General features: G+C 43.0%; 2 protein-coding genes across 4 annotated transcripts; both read right to left on the bottom strand.

Moving 5' to 3' along the window:
• Positions 1–8,218: 8,218 nt before the first annotated feature.
• Positions 8,219–13,676, bottom strand: sptssa (serine palmitoyltransferase, small subunit A). The gene is made up of 2 exons (XM_088647615.1): positions 13,491–13,676; positions 8,219–9,252 (listed from the first exon to the last, which is right to left on the bottom strand). The coding sequence occupies exons 1-2, from the start codon at positions 13,591–13,593 to the stop codon at positions 9,149–9,151; spliced, it is 207 nt and encodes a 68-aa protein (XP_088503741.1). The 5' UTR covers positions 13,594–13,676; the 3' UTR covers positions 8,219–9,148.
• Positions 13,677–14,382: 706 nt separating this feature from the next.
• Positions 14,383–19,908, bottom strand: eapp (e2f-associated phosphoprotein). 3 transcript variants are annotated; one of them, XM_088647614.1, is made up of 6 exons: positions 19,691–19,908; positions 18,594–18,779; positions 17,054–17,187; positions 15,985–16,102; positions 15,270–15,398; positions 14,383–15,183 (listed from the first exon to the last, which is right to left on the bottom strand). In XM_088647614.1, exons 1-6 carry the CDS (start codon positions 19,759–19,761, stop codon positions 14,913–14,915), a joined length of 909 nt encoding a protein of 302 aa, XP_088503740.1. In that variant the 5' UTR covers positions 19,762–19,908; the 3' UTR covers positions 14,383–14,912. The 3 variants fall into 3 exon arrangements, with proteins under 3 accessions (XP_088503740.1, XP_088503738.1, XP_088503739.1); XM_088647612.1 differs by having other exon boundaries at positions 17,054–17,185; positions 18,586–18,779; positions 19,691–19,907; XM_088647613.1 differs by having other exon boundaries at positions 17,054–17,182; positions 18,586–18,779; positions 19,691–19,907.
• Positions 19,909–20,546: the final 638 nt, after the last annotated feature.

Genomic DNA, 20,546 nt, shown 5'->3' with positions numbered 1-20,546 from the left:
GTGTGGGGGGGGAATACTCTTTTTCTGCACCATTTGGCCAAGGAGATTACACTAGCATCTGAATACCAAGTTAATCTTAAACTGAAGCTTATTTTAATTGCTCTGCTGGCTCCGGCCTCATTTCACATCAGCTCTGACAGACGTTCAGCTGCGAGCTTCCTATTTAGGGCGTACGTGAGGCTGTGCTCATGCCGTGATGAATAATGTAGCCAGTTTCTATTTTCACTTTGAGTGGGTGCCAACTGTCTGTATTTCTTGTGGCACAAGTGGCCATTTCACTTTCCCCTCACCCCAGGCACCTCTAAATACATCGATCCCCCAAAACTCAATGTGGATTACCTGTTGTACTCTGGAAGGACACGGGCTTTAGTTTCAGGTTTTCACCTGGCTGGTGCTTTAATCTAAAGTAAATTCAATTTATACCCATTCATGCAGTTGGTTATTTTACCAAAGCAGACTAAATGAACAGAACAGTCAAAGGTTAAAAAAAACCTGTGTGTGGTAAACTGGCATCAAGCAGGCATGACACTGACACTGACTTACAGCCTGACTGCTCTGGCACTGTGCGAATTTGGACATTTCCACTGATTGGGTGTCAGTACCCATTTTATTGCACAAGAAACAAGCCATCTTCTACCTGAAAATAGCAAGCCTACAATCACAAGCCTCCCACTACATTGTGCCTGTGCTCACACATGCCTCAATAAAAAAAAAAAATCCCTACTTCTGTAGATTGAAATCTTTTTATGGGAGACACATTTGTACCTTTCCACGCCTCTTGGTTGATAACGCAAGACATGCTGAGTTTTTGTGTTCCGGTGATCCTAATCGCTTGACGCCACCTTAAACAATCCGTTTTTAATTATTATTTTTTCTTTTCCTTTCAATCATATTATTTCCTGCTTGGCTTTGCTGGTTTTTAGCCTTTTAACCTTTTCGTGCATGTCAAGGCAGTGGAAAATCACCATGCTGACAAGAGGTCCCCGCACAGTCCTCAGCAGGAAACCTCTGCGCCACATGTCCTGACCAAGCAAACACTGCATGCTGTTTCAGGCCACAGACATTATTTATATGTATGTGTGAAGAAACCGAATCTGGGAAATGAGCCTTTTGACCAAGGCGCCAGCTTCACTGAATGTACGGTCTCCAAGATTAAAAGAAATGACAAATCTGCCCTGTCGCTGATCCAGACTCAGTGTCTTCCTGTAGCTGTGGATGTGAACACGATGTCAGCATCTTGTCCACAGAGTGACAAATTAAAAAAAAAAGCGCAAAAACAAGAAGTTTTGTTTATTAAAACTCGCAGCCATGAATCAAATGCCCTCCCTTTCGGAATGCACAACAAACAAATCTCAACACGCAGCGACAACAATAATAAAAAAAGTCAGGCCATCTAAAATCTATACATCGTGCTTACTGGCCTGAAGTTTGGACTTGACCACTGCAATTGCCCTGATTAAGTGTGCACACTGTTCTCTCCCTGATAAAGAACATCCAACCAGAACATTAAATCCAGGCAGGGCAGGAGACATACAGTATCAGCACCTTTTACCCCAGTTTGCACTGTCATACAATTCTGTGAGCTGGTGTGGCCATGGCTCATTCACTCAGCTTCTGCATCCACAATTGAGTGGGACTCTGTGGGTAATCTCAGGAACACTGATGTCTACTCCAGTAAACTCTCATGTTTAGATACCAAAAGTACAGAGAGACTCCCTGTACTTGCTTTCTCTCCCAGGCGAAACTCCAGAATTCCTCTGCGTGATGATCTGAAAAAAACTCCTTCAAATAGAGTGACACCTGGGAACCTCATCCGGATATGCAGAAGTGCCCTTGGGGGCTCGTAATGTCAGTGGTGTACACTCTGGAACAACTCATTGGTTTCCAACAAGCACCTCATTACTGACCCAGCAGAAGAAAACACCAGGTTTCGCCCCATGTTAGAAAGACAGGTGCACGCTTAGCCACACTAGAACATGTGCCCAGAAACTCTCCCAATAGAAGATGAATGTGCCCCGCACTGTGATTGTGACCAGTACTTCTTCACTGATTACCTCACTGATATCCATGACTCGCCCCTCCTGCAAAGAACTGGACCTCAACATAAAAGCTGACCATTGCAAACTGAGTCAGCACCACACAGAGACAAAATTATATGGGAAGATGCCAAATGATGTTATTTTATATATGTATATATTTTTTGTATGGATAACCAGATAGGCTGTAATTGGTTTAATTAATCATGTTTTTGGATGGAGTAAACTATAAACTTTGGAAAACACCTATAGGAACACAGGGGGAGCACAGCAGACTCCACACATAAGGCAATACAGGCCAGAATCGAACCCAGGACCCCAGAGCACAGAGGCAGCAGCACAAACAGCTGCCCCTTCAATTGACATTCCCTCCTTATTTCCACATTAATGGTAAGCTGTAATGTAATCTATGCTTTCTCAATGAAACTGAATACCGTGGCTTTAAAAAACCTTAATTCTTCCTCTGATACCTCAGAGCTTCCATCGGTATTGGTAGAAAAAAAACTTCAAAGCCATACTCCACTCAAGAGCAGAGTGTACAGGCTGCCTAGGCTCTGAAGTTTGCCTCAGACCAGTAAGAGAAGAGCAATAAATTATGTCCAAAGGATCTCTGATCCTGAACATGTATCAGAAGAGCATTTATAATCTGTTGAAGCAGTTTTGGCTCAAAAGTTGAAAATAAAGAGTTAGTGGTCTGAGAACAAAAACCCACAATATTCTTAGGAATTTGCTGGCGCAGGTCCATGAATAAATCAGTTTTCAGTGCTGTATGATAAGCTAGTTCTTAGGAGGCAGAACACAGAACTGCTGTACTTGACCTTTCACCTTTTCTGTCTCTGCTAAAATAAAGATATTGGCATTCCTTACAAATTTACATTTGTGGAAACAGAGCCTAGTTTACTATTCTCTTTTCAATGAAGTGTGATTGTACAAACCCACACGCCCGAACACAGCCTATTTCGAGCTGCCCCACAAATAGTCTCTGATAAACAGGCGCCCACTAAGCGTACTAGAGTGAAAGGGTTCAAGCTGGCAGATGGGCAGTAGTAATTGTTTCTCCTAGAGAGAGGTCTAATAAAGCACAACCATCCTCACACTGTTAGGAAATAGCCTGAATCACAGTGCAGACTGGGCTCTAAGCTCCAGTTTCACTAACCATCTGTGACAGAATGGTGGCGCCACTGGGAGTAGCAATGCGATTGGCTGGCCTGGACTACTCTGCTCTCCTCCCCACTGATAGCTCGTCCGTGGTGAGAGTACTGGTGCACTATGGCTGCCGTCGCCTCATCCAGGTGGGGCTGCACACTGGTGGCGGTGGAGGGGAGTCCCCATTACCTGTAAAGCGCTTTGAGTGGTCCGTCCAGAAAAGCACTATACTGCATAAGTGTAAGGAATTTATTATTTATTATTACGATTTCTTGAAAAAAATGCAGATTCAAATCGGGTGTGTATATAATAATTACAAATTCCAAAATTAAAAAATGCTCATCTATGCAAAGATCTGCAAAAATGATAAGCAAAGATACCCTAATTACAAATATTGCACGGCTTCCTTGAACAGAATAAGAAGATAGCTAATATTCATACAGTTAATTATTGGGCAGTCAGGCTTGTACTTCAATACTATTAAATCGATACTGATAGCTCATCAGGAAGGGAAAAGGAAAAGCAGCTCTTGCCTAAACAACCTTCTAGATTCTAATATATGTAGGTCCTTCAATGAGCAAAATAAACAGGACCCATATAATAAAAAAGCCCTCCGAATGTTTACAAGGGTATCACTTGAAAAAATAATTCTTAGACTCAGAAAGTATGGACTCACTCAGTAGATTGTTAGGATCACTGCTCTTTCTAATCAACATATATTGGCCTAAAATTCAATATTGTTAGCAAACTTGTCAAAGATGGAGATAACTGTGACTGGGAGTGTTGTCTCACCCTCAAATGTATTGAAAAAAGTCAATCAGGTCACAGAAAATGTTAATTTAAAAAAAGAACGAGATTGTGGTTTAGGAAACAATGTAGAAGTGCATTTAAAACTGAGATCAGGAAGCACGTCTTTACTCCAGAGGGTTGTGGGAGTTTGGAACAAGCTACCCAGCTACGTTGTTCAAGAAACAGCTGGATGAGATCCTCAGATCAGTTAATTACTGTACTTATAGGATTAGATACTCTGAATGGCCTTCTCTCGTTTGCATGTTTTCTTCTGTGATTCACTTACAGTATACCTTCTTTTTAATGTGCAGTAGCTGATTTGTAGTAGAGTGTGCTCATCCAGTTCCTTCAAGACCTGGAGTTCAAGTTCAAGTCGATTAACAGCTTAATGGTACTGAGTTCAGGTGCCAGCTCTGTAGTTTTGCCTGGTAACATGTTGAAACATGGTGGCAGCAATTGAAATGCAGCCCTAACCAGATGGTATTTTGTTTAGTTTCCAGAGAGGTTTCAAAAGAGGAAGAAAAAAAAAACTTCAGCGTGTGATTTTTTTTGCTTTCTGACAGGTGACAGGGAGAAAGTGCCTAACTGCACGTAGAGCAGTCAGGAATGAGTTTCACTCTTGATTCTTCAGGGCTAGTCTCCCTGTGAGGGAAGCATGCTGTTGCCAAATTAGGGATTATGGAGCGACACGCAAAAAAATAACAGCTGCGGAGAAATCTAAGAGCTGAATAACAGCTGTAGAGAATTATGTGAAATCTAATAGCTTACACACCATGTACAGTGATACAGAAACTAAATACAGTATCGTGTATCACTTCCATCATCTTTCCATTTTTCCATGAGCCCATCCTTCTCCTTCTTAATGGGGTTGCTGTACTTTGTGTTCCAGCTTTAGGAAAGAGGATTGTGGACTGCAAGTTGTTCAGCAGAGGAAGGAGGAGAGAGAGAGAAGAAAGGGAGGGTTTCTGAGGTATTTCCACTAAACTGGAAAAATAAATGGAGAACATTTGAAGTCCAGTGAAAATAAAAATCAAAGACACTTTGATATTGATGCAGATTTCACCAAAACGCTTAATGAGCGCTAATTAGGCACGGAGCGAACACTTTATTCTTATAAATAAACCACTTAACTGCAATAGAATTTAATTTTTAAAAGTTAAGTGGCAAACAAAGTCAAATTCACTGCAAAAATAAAACTCCTCCTTATGGGGAAAAATGCTCCGTAATGTTCTATTGAGAAATTAAAGCACAACAGGGGCCGGGCCAGACGCAGTGTAAGGAAGGACGTGTCATGGCGCGCACAGCGTCCGGTTGGGTTTGGGGTTACCGCTTTACGACACTTGGGTGCCTTGGGGGGGTCTTGCCATTCTGTGTCAGCGGCGAGGTCTGCACAATAGAGAGCGTGGGGTGGTCAGAGGGCCCTGGAGAGACTTCAGATTGATCGACCGCAGGCCGTGTGCAGCTGAGGGGCGCTTACTGACCACATGCCTACTCTTGAGTTGAGGAAAGTGGTAAAGGGACAAGCCTGTCCAGCATATACTCTGCTCAGAGCCACTGCACCCCAATAGCGGCAGTAATACACCGGACGACTTACAGTAGCTATGCTTCGAGCTCGGGCAGGTGAAAACGTTGGATTCTCCTGCTCTTTTCCATTTCCTGCACTATAATAGGTGTTACTAACATGAGACAACACACCTGCATTTACGAGTTTATTTCAGCCCTTTCCTACTCTCTCATTCACCCATGAACTGGTGTTTGCCTCGCTCCACAAACCGGTGGGAAAAAGGGTTGATGAAAAAACGATCGGCATCGGACGTCACCCCATTTCTTAATAAAGTGCTTCACGTGAAGAAGGAGACCCACTTCATCCAGCACCGCAGTGCAGCTCCCTGCTGGCTGACGGTTAGCCAGCAGCAGGTCTGGCGGAGAAGTGGGCTATATTGCTTATTATATAGAACCTTAATATTGCTTCCCCAGCTGAATTAAAGTGAAATTTAAGAGAGGTCAAACCACAGTTTAATTTAATCAGAAAACAGAGTTGAAATCCCTGATCTCCTGCAAACAGTGGCATAGGATCTTTTAATGACTAAGGCTACAGGACACTTAATCCTACTAAAGCACAATATCCCTGGTTACCATGCTGATCACACTGAACTTCATTCAGAACCTCGAAGTGTTTTACTTTATCCACTTTCAGCTGCACTACTCACAATAACCGGGCTCAATGACAGTGCGGTTCTTGAAAGGATCTGGGGCTTTTTTTTGCTGGAAGATGGCATACCGCAGTAATACTAGTTTTGAGGAATTTTATGACACTGAGCGATCCAGTCAATGACATTTACCAACTGTGTCCACATGGTGGCAACAGAAACTAGTTACAAATCTTGCTTCATACCTGCTGAAGAGTTTTTGCAGTGCAAGATCATTTACAGCAGGAGTCTCCATTTTCCCAGAGAGCACCAGCCCATTACTTTTCACAGGTAACCATGAAATCATTGATTTCTAAAGACACGGTGGTATTTGTGATAAACTGCAGATTTGTTAGAAACCATTTGGAACAGACATAAGGAGCCTTTCAGGACCATTTTCCTTAACTGAGCACATGACTTGCTTAATAGATCGATTTCATAATTTTTAAGTATTCCCAGTCTTCACAAACCATTAACATCCAGTGACATGTGTCTTACTAGACCGGTGACCCCGCATTTAGAGAATTGCAGTGAACGTCTTTGCATTGGTTGTGTATTTTTGTTTTGTTTTTTCAGCATGACTATGTTCCCCATTTTCAAAATAAATGTTTTTCTGTAACCAAATTACTTTCTTGGAAAGAGCATGTATAGCTAGAAATTTCTAATACACTAGGAAAACTATGATTACTCATACATAAAGTGAAATGACCTCAAATAAGTTTGGTTTCTGATTTTTATCCCAGCAGATGAAGTCAGTGTAAAGTCTGTTGCCCACAAGCTAAAGCAGACCTGAGCAAGGCCAGCTCAGGACACAATGAGACCAGCAGAAGATGAAATAGGGTTAATCCTTAAAATAGGTCAATAGCGGAATAACACAAGGAAATCATGTGTAATTTTGAGGATGAGAGCTGGAAACGGTTTAGCAAGGATTGCTCGAAAAACAAATCCATGGGCAGCCAGCCAGTATTTTCCTCAGCACAATACAGAGCTGCTGTATAGGAAAAGTATGTCACTGACTGGCTTTTTTGCATTCCTATTAGCTGAAAAAACTCATCAGGTTTTACGGATGTTGCATGGAGCTGAAGGTCTTGACAATGACAACAGGAACCACCTTTAAGATGAACACGGAGTGCTGTCCCACTGTCCCACTCCTATATATTCTATCACACATGCAGTTCATCCAGCAGCTTAGTAGGGTCTCTTCTTCTGAGGCAAAATGGGTGGAATCTCTCCAGAGTCAGTTTGTGGCACCTATAGGATTGGGACACAAGGGAAGACAGCCCAATTTTGGACAGTCCAGAACTTAGGTTAAGAAAGTTTCTCAAAATTGTACAATGCAGTATATTTATTAAGACCAGTTTTAGAAATTTGTATCCAGTTTCTATTATCAAATTACAAAACAACTTGCTCTTCCAGAATCAGTTCAGAGGTAACTCGATACCTTCCTGGGCTTAAAGGAAAAAGAAACCGCCTACTTCAGCGGTTCCCAACCCTGGTGCTGAAGCATTGTCTTCTGCTCCAGTCAGGTTCTTAAACGCAGGCCAATTCAAGCTAGGGAATAACTTTTTTTTTTCAGCTCTCAAAAGCTCAAATGGGATTTGTAATTGGTGTCAACCCTGTACCAGTTTCTGAGTTTCAGAGGTGCCCTGCTCCAGGTGTGCTGCCTGAAATGTAACCAGCTGAACCTCCAAGAGACTAATAAAAGCTCATTCTGGGAGTTCCACATGGGTCTGTTCATGATGAATTCATCATTATTGGTAGCTGTTGAGACAGAAGTAAGAAGTTGATGGAAACCTTAAAATGAACTTGTGAATGAGTGCCTTAATACACGAACCATCAGTGTGAAAATAGAGGTCCGCTAACAATCACTGGCAACTACAATCGTACACGGACAGGCTAAAAGAACTTCATCTTTTTAGTGTGAAAGAGAAATCTACAAGGGAACCATTTGAGAGCACTCTAAATTCTCAAAGGCAATGATAAAACCAAACCACTGGACTCCTTCAGAATCAACAGCAACCCACAAACCTGAGGACACAGTTGGAAACAAGAAGCAACTGAAAACAGGAGGCGCTTTATTACAACAAAGGAGTTGCAGGGGCTGGAACAAGCTGCCCAGCCAAGAAACAACTGAATAAGATCCTTGGATCCATCAGCTAGTAGCATCCAAACAAGGTGGATGGTCTCTCACTTGTAACTTTTCACAAAAAAAGAGGTGGTTTCAGCTCCACAGGCGAAGTGCAGCTGTTTTTCTTTTCAGTATGAAATTAACCTCTGTTACTGGCAATGCACTCATTAGTCTGTTATAAGATCAAAGCACTGTGCAAAGACTGCTGAACCTCCACACCCAAAAGAGGAAACGTAGAAAACAGATTTAACATTGTATTATCAGAAAGGTTAGTTCCACAAAAATAACACCTGAGATACAATATTTATGCATCTTACAAATACAGATTACATCAAGAACAAAAATGTTCTTTAAGTCTATATTGAAGATCTTGGTTTTCAAAGTACAAAATTCTCTACGGCGGTCCCCAAAAACAACAAATCTGATCAACAACTGTTACAAAAGCAAGTTTAAAGCAATTAAAACTTTCTCATTCTCTTACAAGTTAGGTATAATTACTACAAAACTTTTAACAAGAAAAACTTTAACAGTCGGAAAAACCACAACTGTCACCATGATCCCTTGTTAAAAAAAAAAATTATGAACACTGACATCAGTGCGTACAGGTCACAAGGACAAAAAAACAGCCATCAAGTTGCTACATAATGACAACTTGCATGAAATAAATGGAATGATTCTTCAATAAATAGACGCTTCAGCTCCTCTCTTCCCTTCTGCTGGAATTCCACATTCTCTGCCAACAGCACAACTGTTTAGTCAATAACAATGGGATGAACAGTCACAGGATAAGCTGTCCAGCAAGAATGCAGGCCTCCTCTTCCACCTCCTCCTATCCACAGACTCGGCTGAAGGCTCCTCCATCACTGTATTACTTCGAAGTAGTGCAGAATAGCCATGATGTGCTGAGGCATGAAGACATAGCCAGTGTAGACAGCCATTCCAGCCACAGAGATCAGGAGAGAGTCTGAACACCCCCGTTAAGGAATCAAGGGAAATTGAAAACGCGAGACAGGTGCAGTTCCTTACGTGAACCCCAACCCATTTTCCACCTTTCCATTTTGGCCTCGACTTCTCCACCCTTTTAAACCAAAAGTAGTCACAATATTAGCACAATATTGTGCCTGGTGCAAAAGCCATGCCGAAGGTTTTCAACATTTCTTACTTTAGGATTTTACAGTATACTTGCCAGGTCTAAGAAACTCAGCATAATCTTTTCATTAATGTAATCGCCACAGCAATACACCGAAGGAAACCACTTTTATAACATGATGTTGGTTTGCCTTGTAGCCTCATGCTCCGTAGGCTTCTCACCATGGCTGGAGGTCTTGAACAGGCTTTTGGACAAAACCCCCTTTAACTCTTTTTAGATTTGGGTACCATGCCCAGTTTACCCTCCATTTCTTGCGTCGTGCAATGTCCATCTGAGTGTTGTTTTACAACATTCAACTTCTAGGTTGAACACATGTAGTGTTGGAACTCTCTCCGAGATCTTCCATGTCCAAAATAAGTTTTTTGCAGAGGCAGCCACCAGGAAACATGGGTGGTGCCTTCATGTCCTTTAAGGCATTCATCTGTCCGTTCTGTGGCAGGGTGTGTGGCCGTCAGGAGCCTATCCCCCCCCCCACCCCCCGGGACTGTAAACAAATGTTGTAGGATGAGCCCACACAACAACACTTATTAACAGACGACTACTTATTAATAGGAGAAAAACCACAAGATCATGGGGTTAGCATGCAAATTCCACATATAAGGCACAACCCAGCCATAATCAAACCTGCAACCCAAGAGCTATTAGGCAGCAATACCACTATGTCCCTGCTGTTGCACACCATGTATCTTGGTTTTCCTGTGGCTCAGTCTTTATTGATCGGGGCTCTTATATCTTCCACCTAGCCCCATCGGCAGTGCTCTGTGTTGTAGGTGATGTACTGTATAGTACTTGTATTTACATGACCTGGGTTGCCTTCCTAAACATTTGAACGCCCATCTGTTGATCTCAGAGGCTTAGACAACTCACATGTTGTCTAGTTTTGAAGATGGTTGCATTAAATCAGCAAAATCTAGGTCAGCCTCTCATGCGCAAAACAGGCTAAATTTCCAATTCTAAAGAGTCTGCACAAAGCCTTCTGCAAACATTGTAAAATACGTCACCCAATGGATTAAACTGGTCTTAACACAATGGAAAACAATCCTTTCAAAAGGCAGGTCGTGTATAGAAATCAGATATCACAGAATAGTTCAACAGTGAAGTCTGAATGAAAAGAAAGTGCCTTACAGATTAAGATATTTGTGTCTGAGCACACAACAGAAAGTTTTAACAAAGGGCATTTTATAAAAGTCAACTCCCATCCCCTGCTTCAAGTAGAACTATCTACGTCAATTAAGTTAATTTCAATGAAATAGATGCTCAAGAGCCACACAGTCCAGTGTGGGGTCGCAACTTGCAGTAAGACAGATCACACTTGTTCTCTTATCTTTTCTTTGGGACTGCAGTATCAGAGGCCTTTAAGGAGTTAAGCCTTCTCCTCCCTCCCCTCCCTGCCAAGGGAAACATGCTGAAACATGACGCACCACGCAGATCACCTGGGCCTGGAGTGCCTGCAGACGTGGCAGGCAGAGCTGGAAATGACAGGCGCGACAGCCACCGCTTTACCACAACTCCCGGCATCTTGCTTTCGACAGAAGGGGAAGGAAAAGAAGAAGCAGTCAGATGTAACAATCACAAATGTCCTAACGTTTGTCCGCCTTAAAACCCACGAGACCAGTCATGCTGAAGGGTTTAAATGTAGGATGGAGTGCAATATGTTATCCACAGGAACACACCAAGCCACCTTGATTCTTCAAAAAGCAATGACATGCATTTAAATTTCAAATGCAACAAGTAACTCCATAAAGATATCAAAAGAGCCTTGTGTTAAACACATAACTATTTCTTAGGGAGACTTGTTCAAATGTGCAAAACATTCCAAGACAAAAAAATAGCCAAATTTGGATGTAGCAGATGTGCGTGACAAAATGTCTTAAGGGTGACTTACGTAACAGAACAGATACCAACACCTACGGTACCAGAAAAACATCACACTACTTAAGCAATAAACCTATGTCTGGCATAACACCCATTTTTAAACCAAACCTGTGCTTAAGACCTCTATTGTCTTAAAAAAGCCATTTCTGTAAATTTGCCTTTGTGTTCAAAGCACATTTAGAATTTCTTGTGATAATGCATATTGAAAAGTGCTTGAACAATATTTGCATCTGAAAATCAAGCAAAATAAATGACCTTGCTTTAAGCGCACTGACACAGAAACTGGAAGCAAATTGCGGAGAATAAGGCCTCTTCGCCTGTCACCCACGTCACAAGTCCACCTCGTACCTTCCAGCACAAAACGAACAAACTGCAGGTGACAATTTAACTAGTCGGTTAGTTACTAAACCTTGGTACAACCACAATAAAAACAGTGACAAAAACCGCACATCAGCAGCAGGAGCAGCCTGCAACCATCCCCATCAGTGCAATGAACTGGAAGACTAATCTTCAGACTGAAGACTTAGCCTGCCAGGAGTAAAACTAATCACAGCGGAAAAATAAGGGTTCTGTTGGAGCAGCAGACAGAACAAACCCCCACTAATCCCACCACAGAAGGCACAGCACGAGTATAAAGTTTGCAAATGATGTCAGCGGTTCTCAACTCGGTTGCTGCAAGGACATACACAGGGGTTCTCACTGCCTGACTGCACTTCTACTGCAGTGCTTTCGAACGCTGGTTCCCAGAACCTAATTCAGCAAATTCTGAATGAGGTTTTCCAGTGTGGGAACACCTGGCACAGCCAGGATCAGCACTTCACACGGAAGTAAACCTGATGGATGACTGACTGTCCGGTGTGCTCGGAACAACAAGGAGCGCCAAGGAACTCTCACAAATCAGAAATGAAATGAATATTTACATTCACATGAAGGAAAAACAAGATGTATTAATTACAGATATATGAGGTCAAAATACTGTATCTCCACTTTACAGTGAAGGAGTTCCAGGTTATGCACACTGAATTTTAATGGAGTATATACCATTGATAAAGTCATTCTTTCTTTGCCACAGCCCAACATTAATACACAGATTCTTCTTCTAACTTGGCTTTCACAGATTAGTTCTGTAATGTGGTATTTACTGGAGAACACAGATACTATTACAGATGTATTTCCTTTAAACTATTAAAATACAGTTAGCAGAGCAAATTGTACAACAGAAATCTGTTACTTTCTTCACTTTCTTAATGAATATTGGTAATTTGGAAGTGTATCTTTATCTGTCAATGTCAACGTTTTCCTTTTTTTCTGGAACTGATCTCATGAGGACGCGCAAAAGCATTTCAGAAGAAGTGTTTTAACTAGTGCGTAGCAGAATTAAGAAAGGTGAGTTTCTACAATGCCCAGGATATTTACATTATTGGACAGAAAACAGCGCCAACACAGTGGGTACACAAAAACAAATGAACTACAGTCTGATAATGGCCCTAAAATGCGCTTGGTATGTAACGTGATACCATCCACCCAATGAGGCTCAGGGACGGGATACACTTAAAATGTACACCCCGGAATTAGGATGTGGGACTAATTCTAGATTTGCACCATTTCACCTCTCTGTACCCGAGTCCTGCCGCTTTTAGTCCCTTCCCCGTTTAAACCAGCAGGCAGGCGCAGCTCCGTGCCTCGGGCTGCAGGTCACGGCCCTCCGCCAGGTGAGGTTAACCAGTAAGCGGAGGTCCAAGTTCGCTCTCGCCCGTGTCGCCGAGACGTGAGCGATTTAATAACAGCAATGTCGGCCCAAGGAGAACAGGGCGGTCTAAGGGAGATCCCCCCTCGACAACCATCTGTTGCGCTTTCCTCTTTAAAAAAAAAACTCTCCCCGCCAGCTCGCGTTGCGGCGCATGCTTTAAACGAATACCCGTGAAAACACTCTTGACAAATGTCAGATTTAACTGGGAAAAACATAACGGTCAACACAAACGGAATACGACCCGACCACACCCAGAGCTGCGCGCCCCTCTCCCCTCACCGGATAACGGTACAAACTGCGAGCTCAGTCTCGGCCTCCCGACTTTCCGAAGGGAAGAGGACGGACGGACGGACGGACACCGGCACCTCGCATCGCCCGCTTCCACAACTTCACACCGTACAACGCCACGTCCTTCCTTAAAGGATACTGAACACCGTCCTCTCCCAGGGCTCCAGCATGTACAGGGCGGTGACGAGCAGGTACTGGTAGTACAGCCAGGACATGCGCTTCCAAGCGTCTCCCAGCGCCATGATCCCGCGATCGCTGCGTGCGTTTGTGTATATGTCCGGCTCCGTATGTCCCCCGCCCGCCCGGAGCCTCTCTCCCTCCACTTCCTGATTCGGGCAGGTCTTCCCCGCCCCCTGACGCACATCCCCCCCAGTCCCCGCCCCTTCCCGTGAGCGCCTGAGCCGGCCGGCCGCCGCCCCCGCTGCAGGTGAAGGCGAGGCGGTCCGACCCTCTCCGCTCCCTAACGGGTGGATCCAAGGGCGAGCAGAGCTCTGCTCAAAAAGGCGTTTGTTTGAGCGATAGTTTCGTGGACAAGCGCGTACGAAACCGTGCCAGATTCTGCCTTCTTGATGAAGAAGAATACACGCGCCTGCGAGAAAAGCTTTACAAAAAGCAATACTATAGTATTACTTACTGTAAAGTTATTAATATTTATTAGTATGAGATGTGCATTAGTAGGTGTAATATTGTATTATTCACCAATGGTGGCCCCCCTTCAGCTGAGTTTGAGGAATCACACCATCAATATTTACTCGCTTCTCTAAACACGAGTCTATGCAGATTACATGAACAGGATTATTGAATGAATCGAATTGGATTCACCAAAGGGCACTTCGTCTTTGAGTGGCTCTATTTTGAAAGGCTTTAGATATTTATATTTTCCAGGCTTTTCAGCAGCTTACAGTTCCTAAATGACTGTTTAAAATAGTAAATTCAGACATCTCAATTTCCTGCGTCAGAGCTTTAAATAAGGAGGTTGAATTTTTCTTAACCTGCAACATCAATTAGTTTTTGCTGATAAAATCGTCTCATTTTTCTCACAGCTGTTTTTAATGTAATTAGATACATATACGAGAGCCCCAAGCCTGTATCTATTGTATCAAAATATATCAGTATCATGATAGAACAAGGTCAAATGAACGCTTTAAAACAAGCCTAAAAAGATTCAACATTCAAACCTTTTCAAGTTATGACACTGATACCCTCTAACATTTCCTGGGTGGTAGAAGCTCATACAATTTACAGCAAAACAGATGCATTTTCACAAACAGACCAAAATGTTACAAAACAAAAACTGAGGTTTCTTTCAAAGCAGTACGACAGTAGGTATCAGTCATGGTCAGAGACAGAAATACATCCCCCGCAGGCTGCGTCTCAACCCTGGTTTCTAACGTCCACAAGAGCTATAGCCCCAACTACCATTTATATCAAATGTACAAAAATACCAACCAGGTTTGATACAACGGTCAAATTTTGAGATCTTTTAGGCCTCACAAGGGGGAAATTAAAATCAAACGATCCCATCTTTTTCAGACGGTATAAAAGAAACGAGTTTGTGTTTTTAACAGTGGCTGGCGAGGATGTTGAAGAAGTGGTAGACCTCGTCCTTGTCAAACACCGCCACCTCTGTGGAGCACTCGGTGCACTTCACCGGGTGGAAGACCTCCGAGGGGGCGGCGGCGGCGGCGGCTGTGTCCTCGCTGGGCTGCTGCTTCTTCCCCCTGTTCCTCCTCCTGCGAGCCGAGGGAACCTGATACTTCAAAACCTCCTCCTTGTTCACGGCGCAGTTCATCACAAACATGGCCCTGTACTGCGTTCTGTACTTCTCGTGCCTGGGGGGGGTGTAAAGGAAGAGGGGAATATCAGCTCCAGGACATGTGTAATACTCACACACGTCCACCAATACTGCCGGCCTCACCTCTGGCAGTCGATGCACAGTGTAGTCATACACGCCGGGCAGTTCAGGACCGCATCGCTGCTCGGAAGAGGCTGCGGCTTCGCTGCCTTCCCGGAGGAATGACTTTTCTGTTGCCTCTGGGCTTGGTACCTAAGTGCCAGGTAGGGAGATACAGCAGAGACCTTGAACATAACTCTTGCCAATTATATCCTGAAATAACACACGCAATTGTATTTTATTTCGCAAGATATGTTCACTGCAATCATGTCCACTCAACATGAATCAGTGCATCTTAGCACCAGGATATGTTTACAGAGCGACTCACATGACAATGCTGTGGAGGGTGACCTACAGCTGTTTCACCGACTATACATTTTAATTTATCTTTTTCTCCATTATGCACACTTTATTCATCTCACACACTGATGACCCAATTTCTTTATGTTTCAAAATTGTGAAGATCACTTAAGTGGCTATTTTTTTTCCTCACGCTTGTATGTCTTTTATTTGTTTAAGGGCTCGTTTTGTGTTAAACATATTGTGGATTGTGTTATGTCTTGCATCTGTCTGCAGAGCAACTTTCCCCCCTGGGAAACTGAAGGAAGGAAGTACGCCTTGGGACCCTTAAGATAATAAGAGCCCTAGGAATATGCCTCCTCCCCACCCCACCTTTCCAAGCTGCTTTCCCATGAGCCTAGCAGAGCGGGGGAGCCGGAGGCTGCAGAGATCCACTCACCCCCTCCGTTTAGCATCCATCCAGGCCTGATCCCGGTCATCCTCATCGGGATCGTACAACAGCTCATCGTTCGTGGGAATTCTGTGCCGCTTCTTTTTCTTCCTGCCTACCGCATTACCTGGAAGACGAGAGCAGCGATTCACTCGAACACCGATCGGAGCGGTAGCACAAAAAAACAAGGGCTGAATTTTCTTCAGAAATTAAAGGTTCCTCCATTAAGGTTAATTCACACGTCAGATCATTTCTAAGCATTTTATAAATGGAACATATTGATAAAGCAATACTAACGGGATGATAACCTCTATTGTAGGCTGATTGCATGTAAGTAACGAAACCCCAATCCTGACCACTCACCCACACCTCTAACCCCAGGGCTACATGCAGATGGTAGCTCAATCTATCCATAATACGCACTAATACGCACTGAATATCCATTTACAAAGTGTAATCACTGAACTATAGTGTCCATCCAAACAAATCAATTTTCTGAATGTAATTCGAGAACAGCAAGAAGAAAAATGAACCAAAACAAATTCACCAAAAAAGTACAATTAAAAACAGAATATACACAATTGTTGTATAAAAATACTAATAAAGGTACTAAAGAACTATGTGAAAAGAGAGGGCAGGCGGTAACAGATAGTAGTGAGGAAGAAGAAAGGCATCATGCAACCAGAATGAAGAATTACTGGTAAAACAAGTTTCAATCGTCCTGAAGACGACAATAAAAAGCATCACTGACTAAGACTACAAAAACTAGACTCGACATTGTTCACCACTCCTATCTTCCTCATTCAGATGATGTCATTACAGCTATGATGTACATGCACGTGGATGATAAGGCAAACCAGTTCTGAAAAATAGTGCCCTTAAAAATCGTATCTTTACGATAAACCCAAAGTCGATCTGTTACAGGTAGCAATTTATTTTTCTAAAATGATAACCTTGTGCACTTCGGTTCAAACCCCTGTCAGAAATACAGCTCCTCTGTCTGTTAACTGCTCAAATGTAAATACAGAGTGTAGTAAATGCAGTCCCTGGAAACAGAATCAGGTCATGCAGTACCCACACTTTTCCGATGTATCCTCATCTCCCGAGTCCGAGTCAAAGTAAATGTCGTCATAGTATTCTGGCTGCTTGCTGCCCCCACAGTCCACCCTGCTGTCTGCACTCGGCTGTCCACTGCCAGATGGTTCATCTGCTAACAGAAAACAACCCCCATTAGCTTCCACATGGTCATGCATGGCTTCAGTACAGAACTACACAGTCTAATTGTGAAGGACAGTATGTACTGGTCCATCTGAACAAATGACTGAATTCACATCTACATCGTCTTTAAATGTAGCACTTTACCCCAATATGCATTAATTTGAGAATATTTCAGTAGAACAAACTTTGGATTCATCTTATTTTAAACAGAAAGCTAAAAATGATGTAAAATAAAACCTCCACGACGAACAGATGAAACAGAGATTAATAGCACTAAGATCAATGACAAAAGCATTGAGATGAATAGATACGGGAGAAAAATCACTTTACAACAGTGGAAACTAATTCTGGAAAAGATGGAGAAAATGCTGTTAATTGAATGAGTTGCTTCAAATATAAAAACTGGCTTCATGAACAACACTACAGGTTACAAGCAAAGACAGTGATATCCTGCTATGCATAACTTTGATGAAATTTCAGAAGAACAAACTTTGAATTACCGTTACTTCAAACAAATGGCTTAAATAAAAGAGAAAGAAACGAAACAACATTTAGGCTGTGGAGCCTTCTGAGGGTCTAAGTGCGCCAGTCTGGCCAGGAGTCTCTGTTGCTACAGAATTCCACTTGTGGTGATTAATGGCAGCCTGACTGCACAGCGCCACACTGATCACTTCCACTTCACTGGCCCTCCTGACAGGCTGGCGGTTCCCAACCCTAGTCCAGACCTGCTAACTTTTACTCCAGTCAAGCTCTCAGTGACACAACTGAATCTTTAATTGGCTTAATAACAGGATTAATTTATTCTATTGCTTACACTTATATAGCGCTTTTCTGGACACTCCACTCAAAGCGCTTTACATGTAATGGGGACTCCCCTCCACCACCACCAATGTGCAGCCCCACCTGGATGAATTTGAGCTGTTTGTTTCCAGCTCTTAAACATGTTGGATGTCTCCTTTTAACTATTGGATTTCATAAGTAACAGGAAATTCAGGAAACAATGCCTTTGTGACAGGTATGCAGTGGATTCCCTAGTCCCTACATTTAAGTTGCAGATGTGCAACCTGTACTGCCTCCAACAGCAGTCAATAGCACTTAGCCTCAGACCTGTACAGCTGACAGACGCCCCTGTTGAACACCCTTAGTACTTAATTAGCCTATATCAAGTCAGTTCAGTCAAATGTCATTTTCCTGATAACTGCGATCACTTACGACAGAAAAGGTTTCAGTCTTTTTTACATTCAGAATATTATTCTTTGCACTTTCTACGATAAAGGATCTCCAGACCTCCACAACAAAGGGTAGGGCTGCCTTTGCTCATCAAAGCAGCGGAGAACTTCCACGCTGTTTACAGGGGTTTGTGCAGGCAGGCAATGAAAGCGTCTGAAACACCTGCTGCTGCTGGTGCTGCCGGAGCGACCCAAGTGCCTTCCATGGACTTCATGGTGGAGCTGAGCTCCGCTTCCATCTCCTTCTCAAACTCATCCTCGCTGGAAGACGCGCTTTCCCCCGTCAGGTACTCTCGGAGCAGCTTGCGCTTCTGGTCTGGCGTGCCGTGAAGGAGCACGTCTATCTCGTCCTCGGAGCTGCGGAGAACCACACGGCACAGCAGGCACGGAAAAAAGTCAACAATGACAGTTGTGCGCCACGGAAAACGTACACAGCCTTCACAGACGTACTGTTATTTAACAATTCTAGAAATACAGTGGAACATCTTAATATGTGTGAACAGAAGGTATACCAATGAAGTGCACAAAACCTTGACCTCCAGTACTGTAATAGCACCTGTCCAACTTTGCTGGTTTCCCTGCAAAGAGCATTAGCAGAGAGAAGAGCGCCACCTACAGTGCGTTTGTGTCTGTGCAGTTGACTTGTGGCCCGTCAAGGGTGTATTCTGCCTTGCCTGCTGGGTTCCCACTCCCCTGCGATACTGTATTGGATAACGCGGTTACAAAATGTTTGCATGAAGGAAGAACTCCACCAACACCAAAACTTGTCCTTAGACGTCTCCCATCCAGTACTGGGTAGGCCAAGACTTGCTTTGCATTTAGGTTCTGACAAGTTAAGGGTCCGGAATAACAAGGCGGTAACTTTTGCTTCTCTGAAAATAATCGTTTTTAACGAGGAGTATCTTGCAGGCCAGCTACTTTAAATGAACAGTGTCAACAGAAGCCGCTATGTTTCAAGGTAATATAATTATTCTCGGACAACTAACTTCCCTGTAGACAACTGAAGCTCGATTAACTAAAAAGGAACACTGCGATTTCTGGATGAATCAGGAAGAACTTCACTAGAAACCCTTTTCACTGCATAGACTAAACTTTCGATGTACGAAACAATATTGCAAGCCTCTTTTTTCAAACGGAATTAGTGGAAAACTGACCTGGTACTAACCATTAACATGTACAGCTATGAAAACGTACCACTACAATTATTAAAACTAGTCGCTCTGAGGCAGTAAGGCCAAATAATGTGTGTATTCTAAACGTACAGTTACCTGCTCTCTGCGCCCTCCTCGTCGCTAGGCTCTTCGATGTCGTAGGAATCGTAATCTTCTCTTCGATTCATTTTCTCAAAACAGTATCGCTGACAAACAAAACGAGTTTCTCCTCTTGCCAGTCTATTTATCAGATGCACCACAGACTCGCTACATATAAACGGATGCACGCAATTTGTGCATGCAATCGTACAAGATAAGCGGTCCGACACACATTTCTGTTCCCCGAGCAACGTTTACCCGAGAAGTTCAGTTCCACGCTGAACCAGACAAGGAACGCAAATTTTTACACGACTTCCGCCTTCCAACGTAACTCCTACGCTACAAATGTGTTCAGGTGATCTCGCTCCCCTTTTCAACATACTATTTTTTTGCCTCTATATATTTGCGAGTTTATGTTTACTCACAACCTCACATGAAACTACTCAATCCTCACTTATGTTAAAACATTTTTTTTCAAGTTCGGTTTGCTCCAGTAAGAAAACCTTTTTTTTTACATTTGATAATCATACAGAATACATACACATACTTTCGTAATGCAGATGAAGTCCGAGGTTAGGTTCTTACTACCAAAGAGGGCCAATTAAAAGTAGGTGTTGAGCATATAAAGCCTTTACAAAACTTTCAGAATACAGTCTAAACGTTCAGAGGTCCTGATGTTTTCTGACCTTCTGGTACTCTTAAGAGACCATTGATGTTGCAGGTAAATATTTTGAAAATGTGTCATTAACAATAACCCTGCACTAATCTTATCCCTAAACTGTACCCAACTAGTTGCTCAAAGACGCGATATTGACAGTTTGTTGGATACACATGCAAGCCCCCGACTGGAGCACACAGACCCCATCCAGGAGCA

This window comes from Lepisosteus platostomus, chromosome 10, assembly GCF_059453375.1.
Source record: "Lepisosteus platostomus isolate fLepPlt1 chromosome 10, fLepPlt1.hap1, whole genome shotgun sequence".
Lineage (NCBI taxonomy): Eukaryota > Metazoa > Chordata > Actinopteri > Semionotiformes > Lepisosteidae > Lepisosteus > Lepisosteus platostomus.
Note: the sequence above shows the minus strand (reverse complement) of the source record. Positions and strands in the feature narration are given on the sequence as shown.

What these genes read in the sequence shown, in the direction of transcription:
- sptssa (XM_088647615.1), bottom strand. Translation starts at nt 13,593, where the DNA reads ATGGCGCTGGGAGACGCTTGGAAGCGCATGTCCTGGCTGTACTACCAG. An exon ending in CTGGGAGAGGACGGTGTTCA is followed by an intron (nt 9,253 to 13,490) that starts GTATCCTTTAAG and finishes GGGGGTGTTCAG; the next exon opens with ACTCTCTCCTGATCTCTGTG.
- eapp (XM_088647612.1), bottom strand. Translation starts at nt 19,761, where the DNA reads ATGAATCGAAGAGAAGATTACGATTCCTACGACATCGAAGAGCCTAGC. An exon ending in TGAGGATACATCGGAAAAGT is followed by an intron (nt 16,103 to 17,053) that starts GTGGGTACTGCA and finishes CTCGTCTTCCAG; the next exon opens with GTAATGCGGTAGGCAGGAAG. An exon ending in ATGGATGCTAAACGGAGGGG is followed by an intron (nt 15,399 to 15,984) that starts GTGAGTGGATCT and finishes CCTGGCACTTAG; the next exon opens with GTACCAAGCCCAGAGGCAAC.